At 62.4% G+C, this 23021-nt stretch overlaps 1 protein-coding gene across 1 annotated transcript; it reads left to right on the top strand.

Annotated features, from left to right (window-relative positions):
• The first annotated feature begins 4706 nt into the window (after positions 1–4706).
• Positions 4707–22952, top strand: LOC127037379 (active breakpoint cluster region-related protein-like). Its single transcript, XM_050929013.1, has 8 exons — positions 4707–4966; positions 13819–13878; positions 14142–14251; positions 14766–14905; positions 16216–16350; positions 16760–16865; positions 19369–19516; positions 20429–22952. The coding sequence occupies exons 1-8, from the start codon at positions 4805–4807 to the stop codon at positions 20516–20518; spliced, it is 951 nt and encodes a 316-aa protein (XP_050784970.1). The 5' UTR covers positions 4707–4804; the 3' UTR covers positions 20519–22952.
• Positions 22953–23021: the final 69 nt, after the last annotated feature.

Raw genomic sequence — 23021 nt, 5'->3', positions numbered from 1 at the left:
GTGCGTCATGAAATGAACAAAACAAGGCAACTATGGAGTGATCTGGCTCCTGTCGCCCAGTCCTAGGTCCTGACAGTCAGAGGCTAGGGATGCCCTGAGTGTGGGGTTGTGTCCCTGCCCAGCCTGGCTAATGGCCGTTGAGGGACCATCCTCCATGAACCTGGCTCATTCTTTTTGGAACCCAGCTGTGCATTTGGCCTTCACTGTATCCCCTAGCAAGGAGTTCCACAGTTAACTGCTTTCTCCGGAGAGGCACATCCTTCGGTTTGTGTTAAACCTGCAGCCTGGGTTTTCTAGCCCTCGCTCACAGCTCCACGTTGGGTTTAGAATATCCGTCCTAACCTCCTGCCAAGGTGAACAGTCCCCGTCGTGTTACGCTGTCCTCGTGTGGACGTTGTTCCCTACACCGGAACGTTTCTGCTACTCTACTCTGTGGTTTTGCCAGTTCTATGACACTGAACTGGGGTGACCAGAGCTGCACACGGGATTCCAGGTGTGGGCATCCTGTGGATTTATAGGGTGGCATCCTGACACTTCCTGCCGTCTGTTCGCTCCCAGGTCCCGTGTTCACCCTGCTGGTGGTAAGAGCTGGTGGGGAGACAAGCTGGAGCTGAGCAGTTCCTCTCCATGGACCAGCTTAGGGCTGAACTGTGCCGTGCTGGGCTGGTGGGCCGGGCTAGCTCAGGGAGTCGCAACCAGCCAGCCAGGGGCGCCCCTTTCATAAGAGCACAGGACCCTTGGAGGGGGCATTGCCCTGCCCGCTGCTGTTTCTGGGCAGTCTCAAGCCAGGCGAGCAGAGTTCTGTCCATCCAGAGTGGTGCTTCCCCTGCATCCCTGGCCGGCTCACTCCATGTTCAGTGTCTGCCAGCCTGGGATTCGGGGTGCACTGTGACAGCCCCCCACAGGGTTCAGAGCACTGCAGGTTCTTGCACCAGCCCAGACAGCCTCCCTGGAGATGGCCAGGTGGTGGGGGAGGGAGCTCAGTTTTAGGAATATTTTGGGTTTGAAAAAGCTTCTTGCCCGCATGCAGCTCTGCCAGTGCCCCCCAGTCCCGATCCACAGACCCTTGCTAGCCCAGCCCTGAGCTCCCCACCCTCAGCTCTGCCGGTGCCCCTTAGTCCCGACCCACAGCCCCTGCTAGCCCAGCCCTGGGCTCCCCACACCCCACCCAGCTCTGCCGGTGCCCCTCAGTCCTGACCCACAGCCCCTGCTAGCCCAGCCCAGCCCTGCCCCCCCCCAGCTCTGCCAGTGCCCCTCAGTCCCAACCTGCAGCCCCCTGCTAGCCCAGCCCTGGGCTCCCCACCCCTAGTTCTGCCAGTGCCCCTTAGTTTCAACCCACAGCCCCCTGCTAGCCCCTTTCTGTGTCAGTCCCCTCCCCCATATCGAGCACAGGCTGGCAGCTTGGGCAGTTGCATTGCATATTGTGGATGGGGACTGGGCAAACGCCAAGCTCTGCACTCCCTGCCCTACACAGCCTCCGGGGGGTGGGTGAGGACGTGGGCAGGTGTCTGGCGCTGCGAGGCTGAGCGGACGGGGCATGCAAGTGACTGCCCAGTGCAGACGGACCGTCTCCAGCCGGGCAGCTGGGATGGGCGAGGTGCCGTGCAGAGGGCGTGGCTGGGGGTACAGTTTGTCCCTGCCTGGCATTCCCTTCCTCGATCATGCGGCGGCAGGAGGTAACTGCCTGAGCCAGAGTTGCTCTCCCCTCTGCTGCGTGAGTTTGGGGAGGGGGAAGCTGCCGCAGTGGCAGAGCCCCCAGGCTGAGCTGGGGGGTTGGGGGGCTTCCTTTGACAAGGTATTGTGTGTTGCCATGGTCACAAGCGCCTTGCAGAGTAGCCATCTCCCTTTGCATCCCCCCGGGGCCAGGACGCTGCCTGTTCCCGCCCTGCCGCGGTCCCCAGCATGTGGGCAGGGGGCACCCGGACGCTGCCCTGGGAGCTCTGGCCTGGCTCCACGCTCCCCTGCAGGAGCAGAACCCCGGGGACAGGCCCCTCAGCTGCTGGCCCCAGCTCCATGCCCAACCCAACTGACCCTATGCCGGCAGCTGGCCCGAGCCCAAGGAGGTCGGAGCTGGGGCCGCAGAGCAGTTTCTGGGGCCTTCCAGAGCAAGCAGGGCGGGGGGCAGGCAGCCTGCATGTGGGCCCCCAGCCACGTGCTGGGGTCCTGCGCTGCCTTCGAGGCGGAAGCTAGCTCCCAAGTCTCAGGCTCTGTGGGGCATGCCAGGCACACGGCTGGGCGGGCACATTCGCCCCGGCGGGCAGCAGGGCAGGCAGTGTTACTCAGCACCCATTTGCCATGGGAGCTCAGTTTCTAGCGGCCCCATGCTCTGCTGTCGGGGACGCTGCCCCCCTGCGTGGGGGGCTGTTAGTGGGAGGAGGCACATGGGCTCCAGCAGAGATGAGGTGGCCTGGCCCGGGCTCCTGTGCTCCTGGTGTGCTCGGAGGAGGAAGGAACAACTGGGGGCTCTGGCCAGCGAGTGATGTGCTGCACCGCTTCCCGACACAGCCTGAGCAAAGTGGGGCCCTACCTAGCAGGGTGGCCGGTGCTGGTTGGGTGCAGGGTGCACCCAGGCCCTGGCAAAGGCATTGTGCCTTTGGGTGCCATTGCCCCAGGCCGAGCGGTCCCTGCCCCATCACACAAGGCACGTGTGCTCAACCCTGCAGAGACTCACTGGGGGACACTCACTGCTCAACCCCCAGCTGGCTTTGTGGGGAGGGGCTCCCCAAGTTCCCCAGCCCTGGGCTCCATGCGTTGGATGCACACGTGTCTGGGCTGGGAGGGAGAGGCAGGGGAAGCGGCCATTTCCGCGCTGCAGATGCAGCTTGGCTGGCTGCGTCTGTCTCCCCGCGGAGGCGTGGCGGAAGCTGCTGGCCTCCAGCACGTGGGCTCTTGTACCCTGGGCTCTGGCCAGCTTCCAGCCAAGCTGCTGTCTTGGATCAGCCCTAGGGAGGAGCAGACGAAGCGCGCGGAGGCTTCCAAGCCGCATGGGCCCTGGGCTGGGGGCAGCAGCGCGGCCAAGGGGGAGGAGGAGAGAAGGGACGCTCCCCACTTGGCTGTGTCTCCAATGCTGCTGGGAGAGCCACTGGAGCTCAGCCTCCCCATTAGCTGCGCTGGGGCCATCGCATCCCTCATTGCGGTGGCTTAAAAGCCCCCTCGCCAAGACCCGAGTCTGGCAAGAAGAGACCCCAGCAGCTGAACCCGCTCGTCCCCTGCTGTAGCCTGGGCTGCTCCTTCACCCAGGGGAGGACCGGCCTCCTGGCAGCTTCCCTTTCCTCTGCTTGGGGAGCAGCCCAGCCACAGGGGGAAGGTCTAGAAGGAATTGCTGGGGTTTGTACCTGCCCCCCACACCTCTCCACCCCTGTGCAGCCTCCGCTGTGGGGCTAACCTGCCTGGCGTGGTACTAGCCCTGGGGAGGGGGCAGACTGCTGTGTGCTGAGTGGGCACCCCCTAGCTGCCCAATCCCCGGGCAGTGAAATGGCTTCTCTGCTCTCTGGGGCAGGGACCATCTTGCTATGGCCGGACAGCGCCTGGCGTGGTGCCCTCTGCCCCCTTCGGCACTACCACACTAGGATGCATGTCCTTGCTCTGAGGCTACTTTCTGGCTGCTCCCCATGTTCCCGGCAGGTGCGCTGAGGCTGGAGGCACTGCCTGCTGGAGGGGTGGTTGCTCTGGCTTGTGACAGCTTTGTTGATGACTCCGTTTCCTGTGTGTGACGTGACCAGCGCTGGTATTTGCTGCCGGTCCCCGCGGGGCCTCCCCCAATCTGGGATGTGACATCTCGGCTCTGCTGGCTGACAGTGTGGGAAGTCCAGAGCAAGGGTCCACACCTCTGTCCCTTCCCAGTTGGGGGAGGTTCAGGGAGCTCTCGTGGCCTGTGCAGGATCTGCCGCTGCATCTGTGCTGCAGCCAGGCAGACCTGGGTGACGAGGGCAGAGGAGCCCCTCGCATCCTGGCATCTGCTTCTCTGGCAGAGAATGTTCTAAGCAAAGCCAGGCAGGAGAAGGGCAGCTCCTGGATGGTGCAAGGAGACCAGAGTGCCCCCTCTCTGGGGCTGGAGGGCAGTGCTGTTCCCAGAAGCACCACTCTGTGCATGGGGGTCATTCGCAGGAGCACCAAGGCCCGGCCCCTGAATTACAGCACGGCCTTGGTGCACAGGTTTTAAAAGGTTAAGTGTGCCTGTCTTGGGTGTGCTAGCCAGTGTGTGTCCGTGCCAGGGGTGAGAAGCAGCGAAAGCCCCGTGTGGTATGCTGGAGACATACGGTTACCCAGTGGGTAGCATGTCTAGTGGTTGGAGCCTGGGGTTCAGTCTCTTGCTGGGTGTGACCCAGGGCAGATCCCTTCTGTAAACACCGATTTCCTTCCCTTGCCCCAGGGCTGAGGCTTGGCCGAGGGTTCGTGGCTCCAGCCAAGGGAGGGCGGGAGGAACCAGGGCTGCTGTGCTGGGCCAGTCGCTGGTTCCTGAGGAGCTGCGAGGAAGGAGTTAACGGGTTAGCTGGGCTGTGCCAGCGGCTGTCCTGCTTCACGCAGTGGCTGTGCCAGGCTCCTGGCAGGAGCAGCAGTGAAGGAGTTAAAGGGAGTGGGGGGAGCCTGCCTTTGAGTCACTTCCTCGGAGAGGGAGGGCTGCTCGCTGGCTCCCTATCCTCCCAGCTGAGCCAGAGCTGCGCCTGCCTTTTGTGCTGCCTCTGTGCTGGGGCTCGGCGCGGATGGGCTCTCCTGGGCACCGCTGACCTGGCTGGCGGGGGCTGCGCTCCCCTAGACCGGGGAGGATTTCTGTCCCACGCTGCAGGGGAGTGGGGAGCCCAAGATGACAGAGGTCTTAGTGCAGCCGGACTGCAAGCTGAGCTCGGTGTGCGAGCACTTGGACCACTGCTGCCTGGAGAGGCTGGAGGAGCCCGGGGGCAAGCGCCCCTCCAACACGGGAGCCAGGCTGTGGGGCCGCGTGCGCAGCAAGCTGCTCAGGCAGAAGGTGCTGTCTTCTCTTCACCCTTCCCTGTGCGGCGGGGGGCTGGGCATGCCCAGGGTTCGCCCTCGCCCGCGGGTGCCAGCTGCACTAGCCCTGCCGAGCGTGTGGCCCCCGGGACTCAGGGCTCTGACTTACCCAGCGCCCTGCGTGTCCGTGGTGCTCAGTGAGCCAGTGCAGTCCCTCTGCAGGGCGACTGCTCCAGGGTGCAGCCTCAGGGGAGGCTCCCCAGCCAAGAGGGTGATGGTCTGTCTTCTGCCTTGAGTAGATGCGCTGGGTGCTGACAGACTGTTCCTCCTGCCCAGGGAATTCGCAGGCTCCGAGCTAGCCAGGTACTGCACCGGGCAGCCAGCTCCATGCAGGGACTGCACCTTACATCTGCAGCTCTTGCCCACCCTGCAGAGGCCACTGGAGGGTGTGGGGCTGGGTTGGGCTGGTTCTGAATATCAGTGCGCCAGGGGCTGTGGCTTTGCAGTGGATCTCATGCAACTAATCTGATGGGGCAGAGTTGGGGGAGAGGACGCAGCCCCCCAAACTTGTGGCACTCCTTGCTGCAAGAGGCCAGCTAGGGGGCTGGAACGATCTTAGTTTTGCTGCCTCTGGGAAGGTACATGAATCTTGTGTTCAGGTATGAGCAGATCATCCTGGGGTCCAAAGGCCAGGCACCGCTTTTCCCCACCGCCATGCTGTATGCGGCCCTGACCGCGGGAAGCCTGGGCGCGGTGGACAGTGTGTGCCGCTCCCTGGAGACGGTCACTGGTCAGCGCTCCTGGTTCTATTCTGAGCCTTGCCACAGGCTTCCTCTGCAACTCAGGACGAGTCACTTCAGCCCCAATTGTCCAGAAGAGCTGGTGATGCCAGGGTGGCTGCCTGCTCACGATTCCCATGGTGCCCAAACCTGGGGCTGGCACCCAGAGTGAGGGGCCCCTTTGGGTAGTTGTGACACCATGAGGTTAAGGCTCCCTCTGCAGAGCCAGGGCTAATTACCCATTCTCTCTAGGGCTGCAGAGGCTTTATCAAGCGCTCTGGGCGTTTTGGTAGGGATGGCTTCGCTCCTTGGATACGCTCCCTGCTGGTCCTCCCCTGGCTGCCTGGCACGGGAGGGGACACGCAGGGCGAGCGCTGGTGCTAGTGACGCTGACAGCCGCAGTGGGCAGTAGAGAGCTGTGCAGTCCATCCCGGGGCACCGTGTGGGTCATGGGGCAAAGCTTAAGGGATGCCAGCTCCACAGCCCGCTCCATGGAGGGCAGCTGTTGCCCCAGCATTTGTCTTGATGTCCCTGGAGGGTACCGCTCGTGCACGGGTGTCTGCATCTGATGGTGGTGGTGTCTGCTCCCTGTCTCGGGGTCACTTCAGCCTCACTCCTAGGCACACAGCTGGCAGCGCCTGTTACACGCAGGGGGATTGGGCTGCTAGCATGAACCATGGCAAAACATCAGGCTTGCAGGGGCCGAGGTCTGCTTAGTAACAGCGCTTTCATCTGCTCAGCATGCGTTCGCTGGCTCCCCGGCTGTGACGGGCATTAACCTAATTTCTGGGTAGCTGGTGTCTGTGGCCTGGCCCCTCCCTGGGAGAGGATTAAGCCACAGAAGTGAGGAGCTTTGTTAGGGGAGCTGCCCCACCCTGGACTGCTCAGGGAGACGTGCTTTGAATGGCTAGCTTGGAACACCTGCCCTAGGGTCTGCTGGCTGGAGACGTGAGCACCGAGGGACAGGGAGAAGCTGTCAGTAGTTCTGAGGTGAACTTCAAAGCAGTGAATGTGTCTGAGCATTTCTGCTCCCAGCTTTAAACTTAGAATCTTTACAGAATGGCAAATCCCTCTTCAGAATCCAGCTTTCCTCCCTGCCGCGGCTGGCGGGTCGAGTCCCATGCTGCTGGCTCCCCAGCACTCCAGCTTCACAGTATGTGGCTGGGCCAGGGTTACTGCTGCCCTCTGACCCCGGCAAGACAGTGAAGGAGAAACTGACTCTCGCCTGTTTGTCTTGGATGTGCAGTTGTCTGGAACCTCCTGCCACTTGCCCGTAGATCCTGCAAATGCCTCAGGAACGTAAGTCGGATGCGGCGGAGCTGTACCGCGTCGGTCCCAGGATGTTAGAGACAAGGTGGGGGAGGGAACAGCTTTTATTGGGCTGACTTCTGGTCAGGTGTTTCATCCCCCACCTGGTCTCTGGGCCCTAAATGCAACTGGGAGTGCCAGCTTCTCCCGGGCGTCCAGGGGCTGTCAGGCGCCGCTTTCCTCTGAGACTTGCATGGTGGTGGTGTGACTTGTTACCATAGGACCTCGCTCCCCAGCTGGTGGCTGGCAGCCCATTGGGCTGGCGCTCTCCAAACGGAACAGGACGGTCCCTGCCCAGAGAGTTTATGGTCCAAGTAGCCGGACCTAGGCCTGGGTCCCAGCGGCCTGAGCCGTAGCAGGGAAAGCATCTGGCTGCTTGGCTGGGTCGACAGGTCTGCACAACACTGGCCTGGCATGGGCAGGCTCCGGGCGTCGTCCCTCGGATTGCCCGACTCTCGCCCCTGGGGCCGGGCCCTGTTTCTCCCCTGGGCAGCGAATGCTAACAGCAGCCGTGGCTCTAGTGCTGCGGTGGCCCTGCCCTGCTGAGAGCTGTCTGGGGAGAGCCCCACTGGGTGGCCTTGGATCAGTGAGCTGCAGCGAATGGCTCCCCTGGGACCTCCGCTCCCCAGTCGGTGCTTCCCCTCCGCTGGCACATGGGCAGCGACCGGTTGTGAGGAGAGACTCAAGCTGCTGGCTTGGAGTCCCCCTTGCATGCCAGGTGAATGGGGAGGCTGCAGAGCCCTGGGCTCGGGGTCTGTTTGTCCCCCAGCACGTGACCCAGCCCCGTCTGCCCTCCAGGAGGGACTGTGCTGGGGAAACGCTCAAACTGCCTGAGTGCTCCAGCTGAGCAGGGGAGCCCAGCAGTGTTCTCGGTGTCTGTGAGCCTGTTTCCCCCACAGTCCTCCCCCACCCCGGGCCCTGATTGCAGCCCTGAGGGGCCCCTGGCAGTTTGTGGCCCAGCCTGCAGGCTGGCCTTGAGGCTAAGGAGGAAGTGGATTGTCAAACGTTGTTTTATTTGTCAAACACTTGTCGTATTTTCAGGCCACACAAATATTTAGTTATGGATCTGCCATCACACCAGGTGTGGCGTCTGGGTAAGGCATTTCACGGAGTAGCAGCTCTGCTCCGAGGGCCTGGGGGAGGAGGAGCTGCCAGCCCCTGTTCCTCTTCTGAGCTGTGCCGGATGGGCGTCCCGGAGTGCCCTGGCTAAGGGCTGTGAGCACGGTCTTGGCCTGCCTGCCTTCCCCCTGCCGGCTCACTCTAGGGCCTGCAAACAGCACTCTGGGTGCAAAGGGACCGTCACAAACCTGACCTGGGTGAACAGCGGCTCGGCTCGGTGTTCCCGCTCCTCCCCTGGTTCAGTGCATGTGGAGGGGCCGAACCATGCAGCGGTCTGTTCTCGGAGAGGCCTGGGGCTTGCTGTGTCTGGAGGGTCCCCACCGCGAGGGGAGCAGCACTAGGAAGGGAGCGGTGGGCGCTCCCAAGCCTGGGGTGTGTGGGGGCTAGAGAGACTGTGGTGTGAGGGGCGGGTGCCCTGCATGACAGGAATGCGTCCTGCTGCTCTGCCACTCCCCTCCCTTGGCTGGGCTGCTGGAGAGCTGGGGGCTTGGGGAGCCAGCGGCAGCCAGTGAGCTGCCAGCTGCGTTTCTGCAGGTATGTGGCCATGGAGGAGGAGTGGGGAATCCCCACTGGACCATAGGGGGTTTCAGACTCCACTGATCCTGGCTGCCTGCATTGGTGCCTGTGGAGGGCAAGTGCTGCTGTGTGTCCTGGGCCCTCATCCGTAGCACTGGTGGTAGCACTTCCCCGGCAGCCAGCCCCGTGCTCGGTCCCCGCCCGTCCATCTGGCCTGTCCTTGGAGGCGCCCCTGCAGCCAGGCCATGGAGAGGGGATCGGCTGGGGCAGGGGAGGAGGCAGGAATGCGTGGTGCTCTCTGGAGGGCAGGGTCGTGCTTTGAATCCGGAGGCTAACCTGGCTTTAATAAAGGCCTCATTCAGAGCCTGCTAAACCCCTTCCATATGTGGACTTCAAAGGTCCTGGGGGGAGTTTGTGGTGGTTTCCAGTGAAGTTAAGTGCAATTGGCTCATGTTACAGAGCAGAGGGGGCTGGGGAAGCTTGGTCACCGCCCAGCCAGAGCAGCGAGGGTGGGGGGCAGCTGGGGCCCCCGCTGGCAGCACTATGACTCCGCAGCCAAGGGTCCCCCTGCAGCTCCATCCTGGATCTCTGGGGCAGTGGATGAGGTAGAGGATCCTCCACCCCCAATTGGTCCAGAGCCCACATCTGGTGAGGAGGCAGCTAGTCCCTGCTGGGCACAGCTCGCTGGGCACAGGGACAGAGGCGGGGCTTGGTGTTTTGTAGCCCTGGCACCTGTCTGTCACGGTCTCCTAAAACACTGTGCTGTGTCCTGGCCAGGGCTGGCGGCATATGGCGGGCAGTGACACTGGTACTTTGCCCTCCTTCCAGCCTGCGCCCAATGTGCCGGCCTCTGGAACGCTGCTTTGGCCTGCTGGGGGCTCTGGCAATGCCAGGGAGAGCATAGACAGTGTGCGAATTTCTGCCCATCCCACCTGCTGCCCCCGTCCTGGGCCCGTGTACTCCTCGCCGTGCGTGGTTAGGACACGAGGCCCAGAAAGGGAGCAATGACAGCAGAACGTATCCCGGCGGGCTGCACGCTCTGGACCAGCGCATGTGCACTAGCAATGCAAGTGGCAGACTGGCGGCGTTGGGTTCGCAGTGGGGCGGGTTGTGCTGTGTTGGAGTGGCTGGGTTTGGCCTGGGAGTGCGGACGGAGCCGGGGTCTTTGCTTGGATTCGCTGAAGGGTGTGTGGAGAGAACGGGGCTGGGCATTGTGCGGCCGCTCTGCATTGTGGGGGAGCAGCAGGGGCTCTGCTGCCCCTTCCCTGCAGCTCTGGAGGGGCCCTGGCTGTAGGATTCGTGACCGGGGGCTGCCCCTTCCCATGGCTGCCCTGTGGGGTCTCAGCGTGCTCGCTGGAAGCTCTCAGGCATGGCACACGTGGCTCTGGCTAGAGCACTGTGCTGCTTTGCAGGGAATGTACGTCAGGAGACATTCCTGTGCCGAGGGCTGGAAACCACAGCTATTCCGCATGGCCCTGGGACAGCAGGGGAGAGAAACCACCGGGCCCCAGCTTGGCCTGGCCTGCTGCAGGAACTGGCTGAGCGTTACCAACCATGGGCCGGGCCTGGCCTGGCCACGCCAGGCAAACTGTCTCAGAGCTTTCGCCCCACCACCACCACCACCAATCCCAGCCAGCCAGGGAACGGACGCTGCCATAGGCTTCCCTTGCGCCATACGAGGCCTCAAGTGGGAGAGCCCAGGCCAGCTGGGGGGCAGAGCTGGTGTCTGGGACTCTGCTCATCCTTCCTCCTCTAGCAGGACTAGCCAGTGAAGACAGTGAGGGGCTGCAGCCCATCCCTTGCCCAGCCTGTCGAGCGGTGGGTTAACTGTAGTGACTAGCATGGCCTGGCCCTGCTCTGCTCCGCCAGCGCTCACGACAGGCACCTTCACCCCCTCCTGTTCCCCTGCGAGGAGCAAAGCAGGAGGGAGCTGCCACCAGTCCATTCCCCCCCCATCCATCCACAGGGCCTAGACTGCGCCACTGCTCTGCCCTCCAATGCACCAGGCCACTGGGCCTGCTCCGGCTGGGGCTGAAGGTAGCTAGCTGCCTGCTGGCTGGCCAGAGCTAGGAGCAGCGGTGTGCAGGTCTGACCGTGTTTGGGGGTTGCTGTGGGGCAGCCGCATGAGGCAGCCCCGTCTCTCCGGCTCCGGGCAGGTGACAGGGGTGGACTCCAGCGCTGGGCCTACTTGGCTGGCTGGAGTAGCAGGTTCTGGTGTTGCTGGGTGTCTGGGTACCCCATGAACGACCCAGCGCTTTGCTCAGAGCACATGGCTGGAGCTGGCCTGGCTGTGACCGGGAGGGGAAGAGCGAGCCCTGCTGTCCTGCAGCTCCTTGAGTGAGCGCCATGGGATCCCTCCACCTCCTGCAGAAGGTGCCCGCGTCTCTCCAGCGCTGGAGGGAGCCTGCCCTTTCAAGCGTGGGGCTGGGCCCTGCCGTTTGGGAGAGGGCACTGGGGGCACACTCTGAAACATTGTCTCTCTGACCTCTGGGGACTGGGTCCCCTTCCTGTGGGCAGGCCCTGGGCCCCTGCTGCAACAGCCCCAGCAGGGAGGGGTTGGCTGGGCCCGGCCCCCACTGCTCTGGCCAAGGGGAGAGCCTGGACCCAGGGGCCTGGCTTCCTCAGCCGGTCCCTTCCTATGTACTGTGGGTGGGGGATGCCAACCCAAGGGCCTCTCAGCGGGTTGCCATGGAACTCTCCGTCCACCTGCTGCACGGACATAGCGGGAGGGACCCTGGCTTGGCCTGTGCGACGTCTGGGGCTGCTCCAGGGCAGAGGGGGCTGGCAAGCCTGTGGTGGCTGCTGCTTCTCTCCACCTCACTGGAACAGCATGTTCTCGCTGAAGCCTCTGCTGAGACAGGAGATGCCAGAGGAAACCGGCGTGTCCTTGAGGAACGAAGGCAGCTCTGCACAGCTGGGCTCTCGCTCAGCCAGGCGCCACGTGATCGGCCCAGCAGCTGTGGGCTGTGCTGCAGAGCCCAGCTTCAGGATATTCGGAGAGGCTCATGCACCTCGCAGCTCCAGATCTGGGCCAGCCCTCCTGTCCCTTTCCCCGGGCAGGGTCTAAGCCCCCTGCCCCTCCTACCCCCAGGACTGCTCACCAGATGCATCAGGGCTCAGATGGCTAGGCTCCAGTCGGTGTGCTGTGGTCACTGAGCCCTGCCAGGCTGGCTGGATTGCTGCAGGGGCTGGGAGCGGAGGTGACCTGGACCAGGTCACAAGAGGACTAACCAGCCCTTGGCTCCCTCTGCAGTCAGGGTCAGCCATAGGCGGACACGCTGCTGTGCCTGACCTGATGCCTGTGCTCCCATGGTGGGTGCTGGGGCAGGACGGCTCCTGGGAGATCCCTCCCCTTTCCCTGGCACTGCTCCCCCAAAACACAGGCAAGGCGTGACCCCTTGTTCTGAGCACATCTTGGTCCTGGTGCCTGTTCCACCTGCCAAGCGTGCGCACCCACATCTGGAGCTCATCATCCCAGCCGGGGGCCCAGGTTACCTGGCACGTCCTCGCTGAGCCACTGCCCCCTGGCCCGGAGCTGGCCCTCACATGGCAGAGCTGGAAGAGGCAGCATGAGAGGGCAGCCTTGGGCTCCATGGAGCTGGGCCCAGGGGTCTCCTGCAGCTCCCCCATCTTTTTGCCCCCTGGAGAGACCAGGACTTTCCCCTCCCCTCCCGCAGAGAGCACAGCAGAGACTCGATCTGGGGTACGGTCTATGGTCCAGGGAAGGGTCTGGGATCCTGCCCCACATTTGAACCCATCCCATCTGTCACCAAGCTCCTGGCCACCTCCCCGCTCCAGTTTGGAGCCACCTGCTGCCCCCTCCTGGCTGGAAGCTGTGGGACCAGCATGAGGAGAGTAGCTGGAAAACAGGAGGCATCTGGGCTTCTGCGGCCCCCTTCTCCCTGCCGGTTCTCTGTGTCCCAGGCCATCCCTTGGCTAGCAGCAGTGCTCCGTGCCACAAGCTAGCGCAACCAAACCGCTGTGCTCGCACTTGCCATGGGACCAATGCTTCCCCCTTCGCCTGGGCAGTGGCTGGGTTGCCTTGGCAGCAGCCGTGGGACCACCCAGGGTCCAGAGGCTCAGCACGCCAGCACTGGCCCTGCCCGTCTCAGGTGCAGCACCTGAGCAGCTAGCACTGGTGTGAGTGCTCGATGGCTGGGAACTACAGCACAGCTCTGGCCAGCACGTGCCCAGCCAGCTGGGGTCATCCTGCCTACATGGCCGTCCGGAACGAGCGGAGCCCATGGTTCCCAGGGTTATAAATAGCCCCGGCGACCTGGGAGGAAAACATTGCCCTCGCTCTGTTTGATGAAACTGCTCCAGAAATAGCCCTGATTTATGGAAACTCGACTGCCTGGCTCTGCAGGAACAGAGCGCTCTCAGCAGCCTCCAGTGGGGATTTTGCTGCCCCTCGAGGCTGGAGAGAGGGCTTGCTGCACAGAGCCACTGGCTGCACTGCTGCAAAAGCCAGCTCCAGGGCAGCGAGCAGTCTGGGCATGGACCGGGGAGCCAGGGATGCTGGGAGCTGATCCCAGCTTCAACACAGGCTCCCTTGGTGGCCCCTCTGGGTCACCTTTTGCCCATCTCCACAGCTGCAACGCAAGGGTAGCACTTGCCCACCTCGTGGGGTGGGCAGCAGCTTTCCCTGTTATAACTCCAGCTTCAGAGTCAGGGATTTGATAGCAACCTTCAACCCACCTGAAGAGGGTTCCAAAGAGGATGGAGCTCGGCTGTTCTCAGTGGTGGCAGATCACAGAACAAGGAGCAATGGTCTCAAGTTGCAGTGGGGGAGGTCTAGGTTGGATATTAGGAAACACTATTTCACTAGGAGGGTGGTGAAACACTGGAATCGGTTACCTAGGGAGATGGTGGAATCTCCGTCCTTAGAGGTTTTTAAGGTCAGGCCTGACAAAGCCCTTCCTGGGATGATTTAGTTGGGGCTGATCCTGCTTTGAGCAGGGGGTTGGACTAGATACCTCCTGGGGTCTCTTTCAACTCTAATCTTCTATGATTGATTCTATGATAGGGCAGGAAGAGTCCAGTGATGCAATGTTCTGCACACTTCCATGAATAGTGCCAGCGCCCCTCCCCGGGATTCAGTGGGGCTGCGTCTAACGCGCAGGCCAGGGGAGCACTTGGGAATTTCACTTTCTCTCTTTCCTCACAGCTGGACCCGCAGGCCGTGCCGACCAAGAACTGGCACATGGACGTGATTGAGATGAATGGGGTATGTAATCTGAGGTGCAGCCTCTCTCGGGGTGAGGGTCGGGTACTGCTCATGCACCTGCACTCGGGCTGACAATAGCTTCCCCCTTTCCATCCCCGTTGGCTAGGAGGGGCAGGCTTCCCAGGTCACTCTGGAGACACCTGGCCAGGGTGCATCGCTGCTCACTTGCCATGGGTCAGTCAGCTCCGTGCCCTCCCCTGGGCCACATCCCTGCCTGTGTCTATGCCACGTGCTGCGGTGACAGCCCTCTGTGCCTCCCTCAGATCAAGGTGGAGTTCTCCATGAAGTTCACGAGCCGGGACATGAGCCTGAAGAGGACCCCATCCAAAAAGCAGACCGGCGTCTTTGGGGTGAAAATCAGCGTTGTGACAAAGTAAGTCCCTGGTACCAGGGGGTCACCCGTGTGCAGCCCCGAGCTCGGAGGCGCTACCTTTCCCCTGGGCCCAAAACGAGCGGGCCACTGGGGCCCTCCCTGCGTGTGCCACCTCCACAACATGTCCAACCTGAGCGATGGGCTTCCAGCCGGAGTCACCAATGTGCTGCCAAGGGTCCATGTCTGTCCCTGCCGCTGCGTGTGTGAGGAAGCCCTGTGCACGGCTTGGACTGCGGGCTGCCCCCATCCCTTTCCCCGGAGCAGAGCGGGTGTGTCCCCTTCCTCAACAGAGGCTGAGTCTCAGCTCCACTCCCACTAGCTCATGGCTCAGCCTGGGATTGGGGGGCTGGGCTCTCGCCCCTTCAGTCTGATTTGCCATTTCCCCTGCCAGAGCAGAGGGCGCCGCTCCCACCACCCACCCCATGTGCTGGGCACCGTGGCTGTTTGAAGCGTAGGGTGCAGTGGGCACAGGGCCTGTCTGTCTCACTCCCGCTGCTCTGGTTCCCCACCCCAGGCGGGAGCGCTCCAAGGTGCCGTACATTGTGCGGCAGTGCATCGAGGAGGTGGAGAAGAGAGGCATCGAGGAGGTCGGCATCTACCGGATCTCGGGGGTTGCCACGGACATCCAGGCGCTGAAGGCAGCCTTCGATGCAAGTGAGTGACGGAGATGGCTCCCCCCGCCACTACTCATGGTGCTTCCTGGGGGAGGCTGGCATCCTGCACATGCCCAGCTTGCTAAGCTGGGTGAGGTGGGGCACAGGTTGGTTGTGGAAAGAGAACAGCGGGGTCCTCCTGCACCATTGCTTGGGGTCAGCAGGCTAAGTACATCCAGCAGTCCCTCTGCTCAGACGCCGGAGATCCCTGGGGCAAATGCCTGAGACCAGAGCCCTTCTGGGAAGGGGAGTGCATCGGCTGAGCCCTGCAGAGCTGGTCCTTGCCAGCTTCCTTCTGGTCCACCTTTCCTTGAATTCTAACAGCCTGAAAACCAGGGACTTGGTTAACATGATTTTAGGTGTAAAAAATGTGCAGACATGTCCGCGAAGGGGCTTAGTGACCCATCATGAGATTGCAGTTGGGAGCATATGTGCTGTGTGGTGTCAGCGTTCGAGCCAGAAAAGGCTAATGGTGGTATTGCCCTTCCATGCGAGGCACCTGTGGGGAAACGGTCCCTGATCGAGCTAACCACAAACACTGGGCAGCTTCGCCCCAGCCCCAACCCTACTCTCCTCTGTGCCTCTGCAGAGGACATCAATACAGCCATCATTAACCTGGCTTTGTGCTGCACGGGGCTCTCCTTCCAAGCTGTATCCCTGCTGGGCTGCTCTCAAGGAAGCACAGAGCCAGGAGAACCTCCCAAGAGGTTAGCAAGTTCTTCCCCGTTCAGCTTTGTCTGAGAACAGGCTGCAAAGCAGAGCTGGCTATTGCCCTGCCCGGCGAGTGCTAGTTCCCCCATTTCCGTCCCTGGCCCAACACCACCATGGCTCACGCTCACTGGCGCTGGGCTCAATGCAGCAGAATTAAAAGATCACAACCCTGTTCCGGCCCCTTTGCTCTCCACCACTAGGAGGCGGTGTGGCGCAGAACCAAACAAGGCAATAACACTCTGCTGTTTCTCGGGCATCCCTTCTGCTGCTGCTGCCTCTGGGCTGGAGCACAGCAGCTCTTTGGCAGCATACAGGAGCACTGTGCAGCAGGTTAGGGCAGGAAATGGGAGAAGGATCATTCTTTGCATTTCTGTGCAGAGGCCCCCAGTGCTCAGTCAGTGAGGTGAGTACTGATTCGCAGCTGGAGAGGGGGGGTATGCACTACCCACTAGGCAGCATTACCTCCTGAGAGCTGCACGTCTGGCCTGAGCCTTGAGTGCCAGAGTTTAGTGCCCCGGGGGAGCTGGCGGGACTCAGGAGCCTGCTGGCTGCACTGGACTGGGCCGGCGTCCTGATGGTCTGGGGGCGTTTCCCCGGCAGATAACAAGGACGTCCTGGTGATGTTGAGCGACATGGACATCAACGCCATTGCGGGCACCCTGAAGCTGTACTTCCGCGAGCTCCCCGAGCCCCTCCTTACCGACCGGCTGTACCCTGCTTTCATGGAGGGGATAGGTAAGGCTCCCGTCTGGGCCCACAGCTCCAGACCCCAGCGGTAGCTGGAGGCTTTGCAGCAGGATGGAAACAGCCCAAACCCCAGCAACACTGGTGGGAAGTCAGACACGTGCTGTCCCCGGCCATGCAGAGAGGCCTGGCTGGCTCCTGAGACTGGCCCTCATCACTGTGACCTCCTGCCCCCCCTCCACAGCCTGCTCTTGGGGGGGCAGGAGGTCACGGTGCAGACCCCTGCCGTAGGCGGTTGTGAGACAGGCTTCCTCGGGGATCAGCTGTTAGTTGGAGGCAGACTCCTGCCTGGAGGTGAGAGGTTTTGAGTCATTCCAGTGACCCCAGCACACCCCCAGTGGGGCTGCTCAGTGCTCGCAGGGTCCTCCCAGCCTGGGCTGACCTCTCCCCTTGTCTCCAGCGCTCTCGGATCCTGCCGCCAAGGAGAACTGCATGATGCACCTTCTCCGGTCGCTGCCCGACCCCAACCTCATCACTTTCCTCTTCCTGCTGGAACACTTGAAAAGGTAACGTTGGGGCCGCCAGTCCTGGTGGGGGACACTTGAGGACAGGACAGAGAATGTGCTTGGGCTCTTCTCCCCACAGGAATGGGGCCGCTTGTCGCTGGGTTGGGCTGGCCGCCCCACGCGCTGTGTTGTGCAGGAGGCCGTCCTTCTAGGACAGAACCTGCGCGTGGCTGGGTTTGCTGCAGCGCTCAGAGCCCTGGGGAGCGCAGCACCGGGGAGGACGCTCACGCGGTGAGGCTGCTTGGACCTGGGCACCGAGCCCCGGCTCTGCGCCCAAGATGTGAGGGCTGTTCTCCGAGAGCTGGGCTAGCTTCTCTGCGCTGTTCAATACAGCGCTCGCTGGGCCCTGATCTCTGGGTGCGCCTCTCTCCTGGCACAGGGCAGAGGAGAACTGGAGCTGGGTCTCTGGCAGCTCCTGGTGATCTCTGTGGCCTTTCCTGTCACTCTAGTCCCCCTGCAGAGCTCTCTGGCAGCCTTGTACCATGGCTGCTGGTAGCCGGGCTTGGCAGGGTTTTTAATCGCTCAGCTCACTTGCCTGGCCCCTTCTTGCCCCCTCACAGCAGAGCTGTGGGCAGGACACTGACCATCCAGGGAAGTTCTTGGGCCTGCTGACTCAACAGTAATTTGTGGGCACTGCCCTTGCTCCGAGATGGGCTCTGGCGTCCCTTGTGCCGCTCCTGCTGCCGTGTCTGAGCTCTGCGAAAGCGGGGCAGTGCGAGGAGCGTGGCGGCTAGTGCCCCTGGCGGGGCAGCATGGGTGTGGGGCGGTGCGTGGAGCGCGGCAGCTAGTGCCCCTGGCGGGGCAGTGTGGGGGCGGGGCGGGGAGTGCGGCGGCTAGTGCCCCTGGTGGGGCAGCGTGGGTGCAGGGCGGTGGTGGGAGTGCAGCAGCTAGTGCCCCTGGCGGGGCAGCGTGGGTGCAGGGTGGTGGTGGGAGCGCGGCGGCTAATGCCCCTGGCGGGGCAGCGTGGGTATGGGGAGCGCGGTGGCTAGTGCCCCTGGCGGGGCAGCGTGGGTACGGGGAGCGCGGCGGCTAGTGCCCCTGGTGGGGCAGCATGGGTGCAGGGCGGTGGTGGGAGCGTGGCGGCTAGTGCCCCTGGCGGGGCAGCGTGGGTGCGGGGCGGTGGGGGGAGCGCGGCGGCTAGTGCCCCTTGCGGGGCAGCGTGGGTACGGGGAGCGCAGCAGCTAGTGCCCCTGGCGGGGCAGCGTGGGTGTGGGGCGGTGCGGGGAGCGCGGCGGCTAGTGCCCCTGGTGGGGCAGCGCGGGTGCGGGGCGGTGGGGGGAGCGCGGCGGCTAGTGCCCCTTGCGGGGCAGCATGGGTGCGGGGCGGTGGGGGGAGCGCGGCAGCTAGTGCCCCTGGCGGGGCAGCGTGGGTACGGGGAGCGCGGCGGCTAGTGCACCTGGCGGGGCAGTGTGGGTGCCGGACAGTGGTGGGAGCGCGGCGGCTAGTGCCCCTGGCGGGGCAGCGTGGGTGTGGGGCAGTGTGGCTGCAGGGAGCGTGGCGGCTAGTGCCCCTGGTGGGGCAGCGTGGGTGCGGGGCGGTGGGGGGAGCGCGGCGGCTAGTGCCCCTGGTGGGGCAGCGTGGGTGCGGGGCGGTGGGGGGAGCGCGGCGGCTAGTGCCCCTGGTGGGGCAGCGCGGGTGCGGGGCGGTGGGGGGAGCGCGGCGGCTAGTGCCCCTGGCGGGGCAGCGTGGGTCCGGCTCCTGCTGCCGAGGCGTTCTCTCTACGAGCTCCTCTGCCGCGGCCATGGAATTGCTCGGGGCTCCGGCTCCGGCTCCAGGCACAGGGCTGGACACAAGGCGCGGGGGAAGTTGAACATGGGTCGAGGTCTCATGTTACTTGCGTCAGGAGGCATTTTTCTCTCTGGTTTATTTAAGATCCCACAGGGAACAGAGTGAGCTGGGGGAGGGGGCAGGCAGCGAGCGAAGGAGCTGCTGGGAAAGGCTGGTTGGTTTCCATCCTGAGAACTGGGCACATCTGGTCCCTGGATCGCGCTCAGCCTGTGCTGGGGGAGCACAGCTGCCTCTGAAGACGGCAATGTTGTGGTGCCAGTTTCCCTGGCGCCGGAGGGCTTTGCAGAACATCGGGGGGAGGGGTGCTGGGGAGTCCTGGGTGGCTTTCACGGGGCACCGGCACATCGTACCATCTAAGACAGAAGCACCGGGCTGGCAGCGCAACCCCCGGCAGCTGCTGATCCATCGAATCAGGTCCCGTCTCCAGCAGGAGGTGGACAGAGCCCTGCAGTGCGCCTGGCCTGTGTCCCACAGACAGCGAGGCTGAGGAGACGCTGTGGCCAGCAGTGCTCCGCCTGTGGGGGCAGTTTGGAAAGGGGCTGAGAGTGGCTCAGCTCGCTGCTCCCCTCCCCTGCGTTGTCCAGGGGAGCGTGAGTGGCTCTGGGAGCCCTGCACCCAGCCAGGTGGCCTGTGAGTGCAGCTCTGGGGTGGCTCCGGATCCACCTCTGCAGTGGACTCACTCTCCCCCATCCCTTCCCCCCCCGCCCCCATACAGGGTTGCCGAAAAGGAGCCCATCAACAAAATGTCCCTCCACAACCTGGCCACGGTCTTTGGCCCAACACTGCTGAGACCCTCCGAGGTGGAGAGCAAAGGACACCTCACCTTGGCCTCCGACATCTGGTCCCATGACGTTATGGCACAGGTATGGGGGCTGACCGCTGCCCTGGCTCCATCCACCTGGGGAAGCAGTGCCCTCTCGTGGGCCGTGCGCATTTTCCCCTCACTAAGCTGCGGCTCATTGTGCAGGGCGTCCCCCCGGGTGTCGGGGCAGAGCTGCAGGCACACTCTCCTAGCTCAGGCACAGCCGGGCTGGCCTCCGCACCATTCTAACTGCCGTGCTGAACGTGGCTGTCCCCGCAGGGTGGTTAACCCTGAACGTTTCTGGTCCTTGTCAGTCCATGCTCTGTGCACGTGTTGCAGGCGTCTCCATGTATGTCCTGGCAAGGCAAACTGACATCCTGCCCGGCTGGGAAAGAGCAGAGTCCACCCCATTGGGAGATTCTTCTGCTCTTTACCAGAAGGCCACCAGCTCAGCCCATTGGCTCAACCAGGACCAGTCTCCTGCCTCTGCCTGATTCTGGAGCTGAAAAGCCCCAGAAAGCTGCTGGTCAGCTGTGCAGAGCTGCCTGGGGGGAGGCAGCTGTGTCCGTCTCAGCCAGGATGCCTGTTCCGTGAGCGTGGGTAAATCTGAGCCAGGGTTCAGCGACTGCCTTTGGGGAGTTTTGTCAGCAAGGCGGGGAGGGGCTGCATTGTTTTGTGTACAGCACCTGGCACGGGGGTCCAATCTTGAGCAGGCCTCTAGGTGCCACTGCATTAAAACCCTGCAGTGGAGCAGGCCCCTCAGCGCGGTGTTCTGTGCATTAAAACAGCCCTTGTCTGGCTCTGGTCTGCCCTGTGGGAGAAGGGCTGGGTTTAGTCACCTTCAGGGACAGACTCGGCCCCGCTTTTCCCACGTGAAGGTTCTTCTAATGGCTGGAGGCAGGGGCTGGACTGGTGCCTCTGTCCCCTCACCAGCTCCGTGCCCAGGCCTCACTCTCTCCTCTGTCCCCTGCAGGTCCAGGTTCTCCTTTACTACTTGCAGCACCCTCCCATCTCTTTCGCTGAGCTGAAACGCAACACACTCTACTTCTCCACAGACGTGTAGCCTATACTGAGAAGGCACCAGCCGCACACAAAGCCAGCCTCCCGGAGCGTGGGGTACAGCACAGACTAGCCTCGCCCCTGTGGGGAGATGGGCACTTCCCCAGGGCAGTGCCCCCTGGCCCTGGCCCTGCACACCCTCTGTCTAGTAGTCGTGTCTTACGTACCTTCGTGGTCAGGAATTTTTATGTATATTCGTTCGACAGAAGAGGTAGTGACTGACAAGGGCCATGGGCTCCTCGCTTCGTTCATTTCCTGCCAGGCTCCCGTTCCTTCAAAGGCCGTCGCAACTTTCCTTTCACCCTCTCCAGCTTCAGCCAAGCGTCCCCCCAGCTCGCCCTGCTCGAAGTCTGCAGCATCGCACCAGTGCCTGTTTGTTTCGCCTCGTCCCCTGTGCGTGCATGTGCAGCGCTGCCTGGCCTCTCCTGCTTCAGAGGCTGAGAAGGGGCCAAGAAGGGACCAAGGGCTCCCCCTTTCTACCCCTCAAGACAATAAGCTGCACTTTGCCTTGCTGGCCGTGTGAACAGTGGACTCTGCTCCCTCTTGGAGCAAACCTTTGGCCACAAGAGTGTGTGGGGGGAGGAAGGGAGCTTTTTAATGTTGTTCCAGGTGCTTTATGGTTTCGTCTTCTACGGCCCGTGGCCTGTACTTTCTGCCTGTTTGTTGTGTACTGTGTGGTTATCCCCCTGCTGTTCTCCTCTCCAGCTGTGTCGTGTTGGGGGTAACCTGCTCTCTGGGGACGGGGAGGTGCCTTTGACAGGCTAGTGTGGAAAGAAGAAAGGGCTGTCATGTTATACTCCCACTACCACCCTGCCTCCGTCTGGATGTGCAAACGGACTAGCCTCTAGCCCCTGCTGCGTCTCCAGGGGATAGTTGGGACGGCTGAGGTTAAGCCAGGTGCTCCCCGAAGCTGGAGTGTTCCAGCGGGGGAATGCCCCTCAGTACTGCAGCGTGAGGGAGGAGTGACTGTCTCACATACCTCGTCAATGCCAATGCCTTAGCACCGTTCCTGTCCAGCCGAGCGCTGCCGCAAAGGCATCAGCTAATGGAGACCAGGCAGCCGCACCGTGTGACAGGGCAGCTAGGCTTCCTTCCTCAGCATTAACGGGGGGCTCTTCCCTCCGGGAGCTACCCTGCTGAGAACCAGGCGAAGAGGAGGGTGGGAGCCAGGCTCTGCTTTGGTGCCACATGCAGGCCGGCCCCTTGTAAACACCGCAGGAGGCTGCCAGAGGCTGTAGGACAACAGCTGCTCTTTGTTCCTTCCTGCTCCAAGGTGTAAACAGCTTCTGAGCTGAAGGTGAACTCAAAGGGCAGAGCCTCGTGGAGACGGGGGGCTGGAAGGGGCAAGCCCCGTTGCTTGAGACAGGAGCTGGATTCTCCCCGTAGCCCCCCCCTCGTTCCATCAGCCTGAGTGATGAAAGCTAAAGCACATCCATTGATCCATTCAGCCGGCATGGGTACACGCCTTCCCGCTGGGCCAACTCCCCCCAGCTGGCTCCCTCCAGCCCTTGTGGCAAGGCAGCCATGGCTCTGTCTGCTGGCTGGGACTTGCGCCCCAGACACACACTTGTATCTTGTGTTCACTCTTTTGTGGGCTCCTGCTCTCATAGCTTGAGAGCATCCCAACCTGCCCCCACCCCCGGAGCTGCAGATGGGTGCTGGGACCTGCCAAGGAAACTAACCCTACCTGTTCCCCCCGCTGAGCCCGTTCTTGGGGAGAAAGCCCTGCCCACTGCCCCCACACCCTCTGTGCCAAATGCCGATGGACAGCTGGTTTATGTGGGGTGACCTGGCATATCCCTTGTATCAGCAGCACTGCCTTTAACTGCTGTTCCACGTGCTGAAAGCACCAGGCATGGCCTAAAGACCAGCTTCAGGGGGGCTGACCACAGCTGCTGGCCCCACAGCACTGAAGCAGCTAAAGGGAGAGGGAAGTCTTGCAATGCCAGTCTAACGGGCTTACGCTCCAGCCCCCTGCCGCTGGCCTGCTGGCGGAGCAGAAGAGACATGGTGTTGGACACACTGACCAGGGTCGCACTTTGCCCTGGACAATGGGGCTGAGCTTAGCTCTAACTGCACAATGGATCCCTGTGTGTTCTATGTACCTACATCTGTCAACCATGGTGCCATTGCAAAGGGAGACTATGGCCCACCCCCACCCCAAGCCAGTTCAAAGGGCTGGAGACCAGCCCCCTCCACAAGCTGTAGCAATCCCATGGGCTGTGTTTTCATTTTTCCTACAGCGGGTGGGAGGTGTCGGACTCTTGTGGCTACAGGGAGAATAGAACAGTTCATTAATATTTGACTTTCACTAAGTTAAGATCTATTTTTTGTTTGTGTTCTGTTTCAACTTCTGTAGATTATAAACTTTCAATGGATGTAAACCATGTGAAAAAATGTTAATAAAATGCAAAGCCCTGACGTTTGCACAAAAAGTAGCTCTGTGGTGGAGATGTTTGCATCAAGGGCAGCAGACTGGTTATCTCCAACACACGCTGGCTTTTCAA

The sequence above is a fragment of the Gopherus flavomarginatus genome, chromosome 19 (assembly GCF_025201925.1).
Source record: "Gopherus flavomarginatus isolate rGopFla2 chromosome 19, rGopFla2.mat.asm, whole genome shotgun sequence".
Classification (NCBI taxonomy): Eukaryota; Metazoa; Chordata; order Testudines; family Testudinidae; genus Gopherus; species Gopherus flavomarginatus.
Note: the sequence above shows the minus strand (reverse complement) of the source record. Positions and strands in the feature narration are given on the sequence as shown.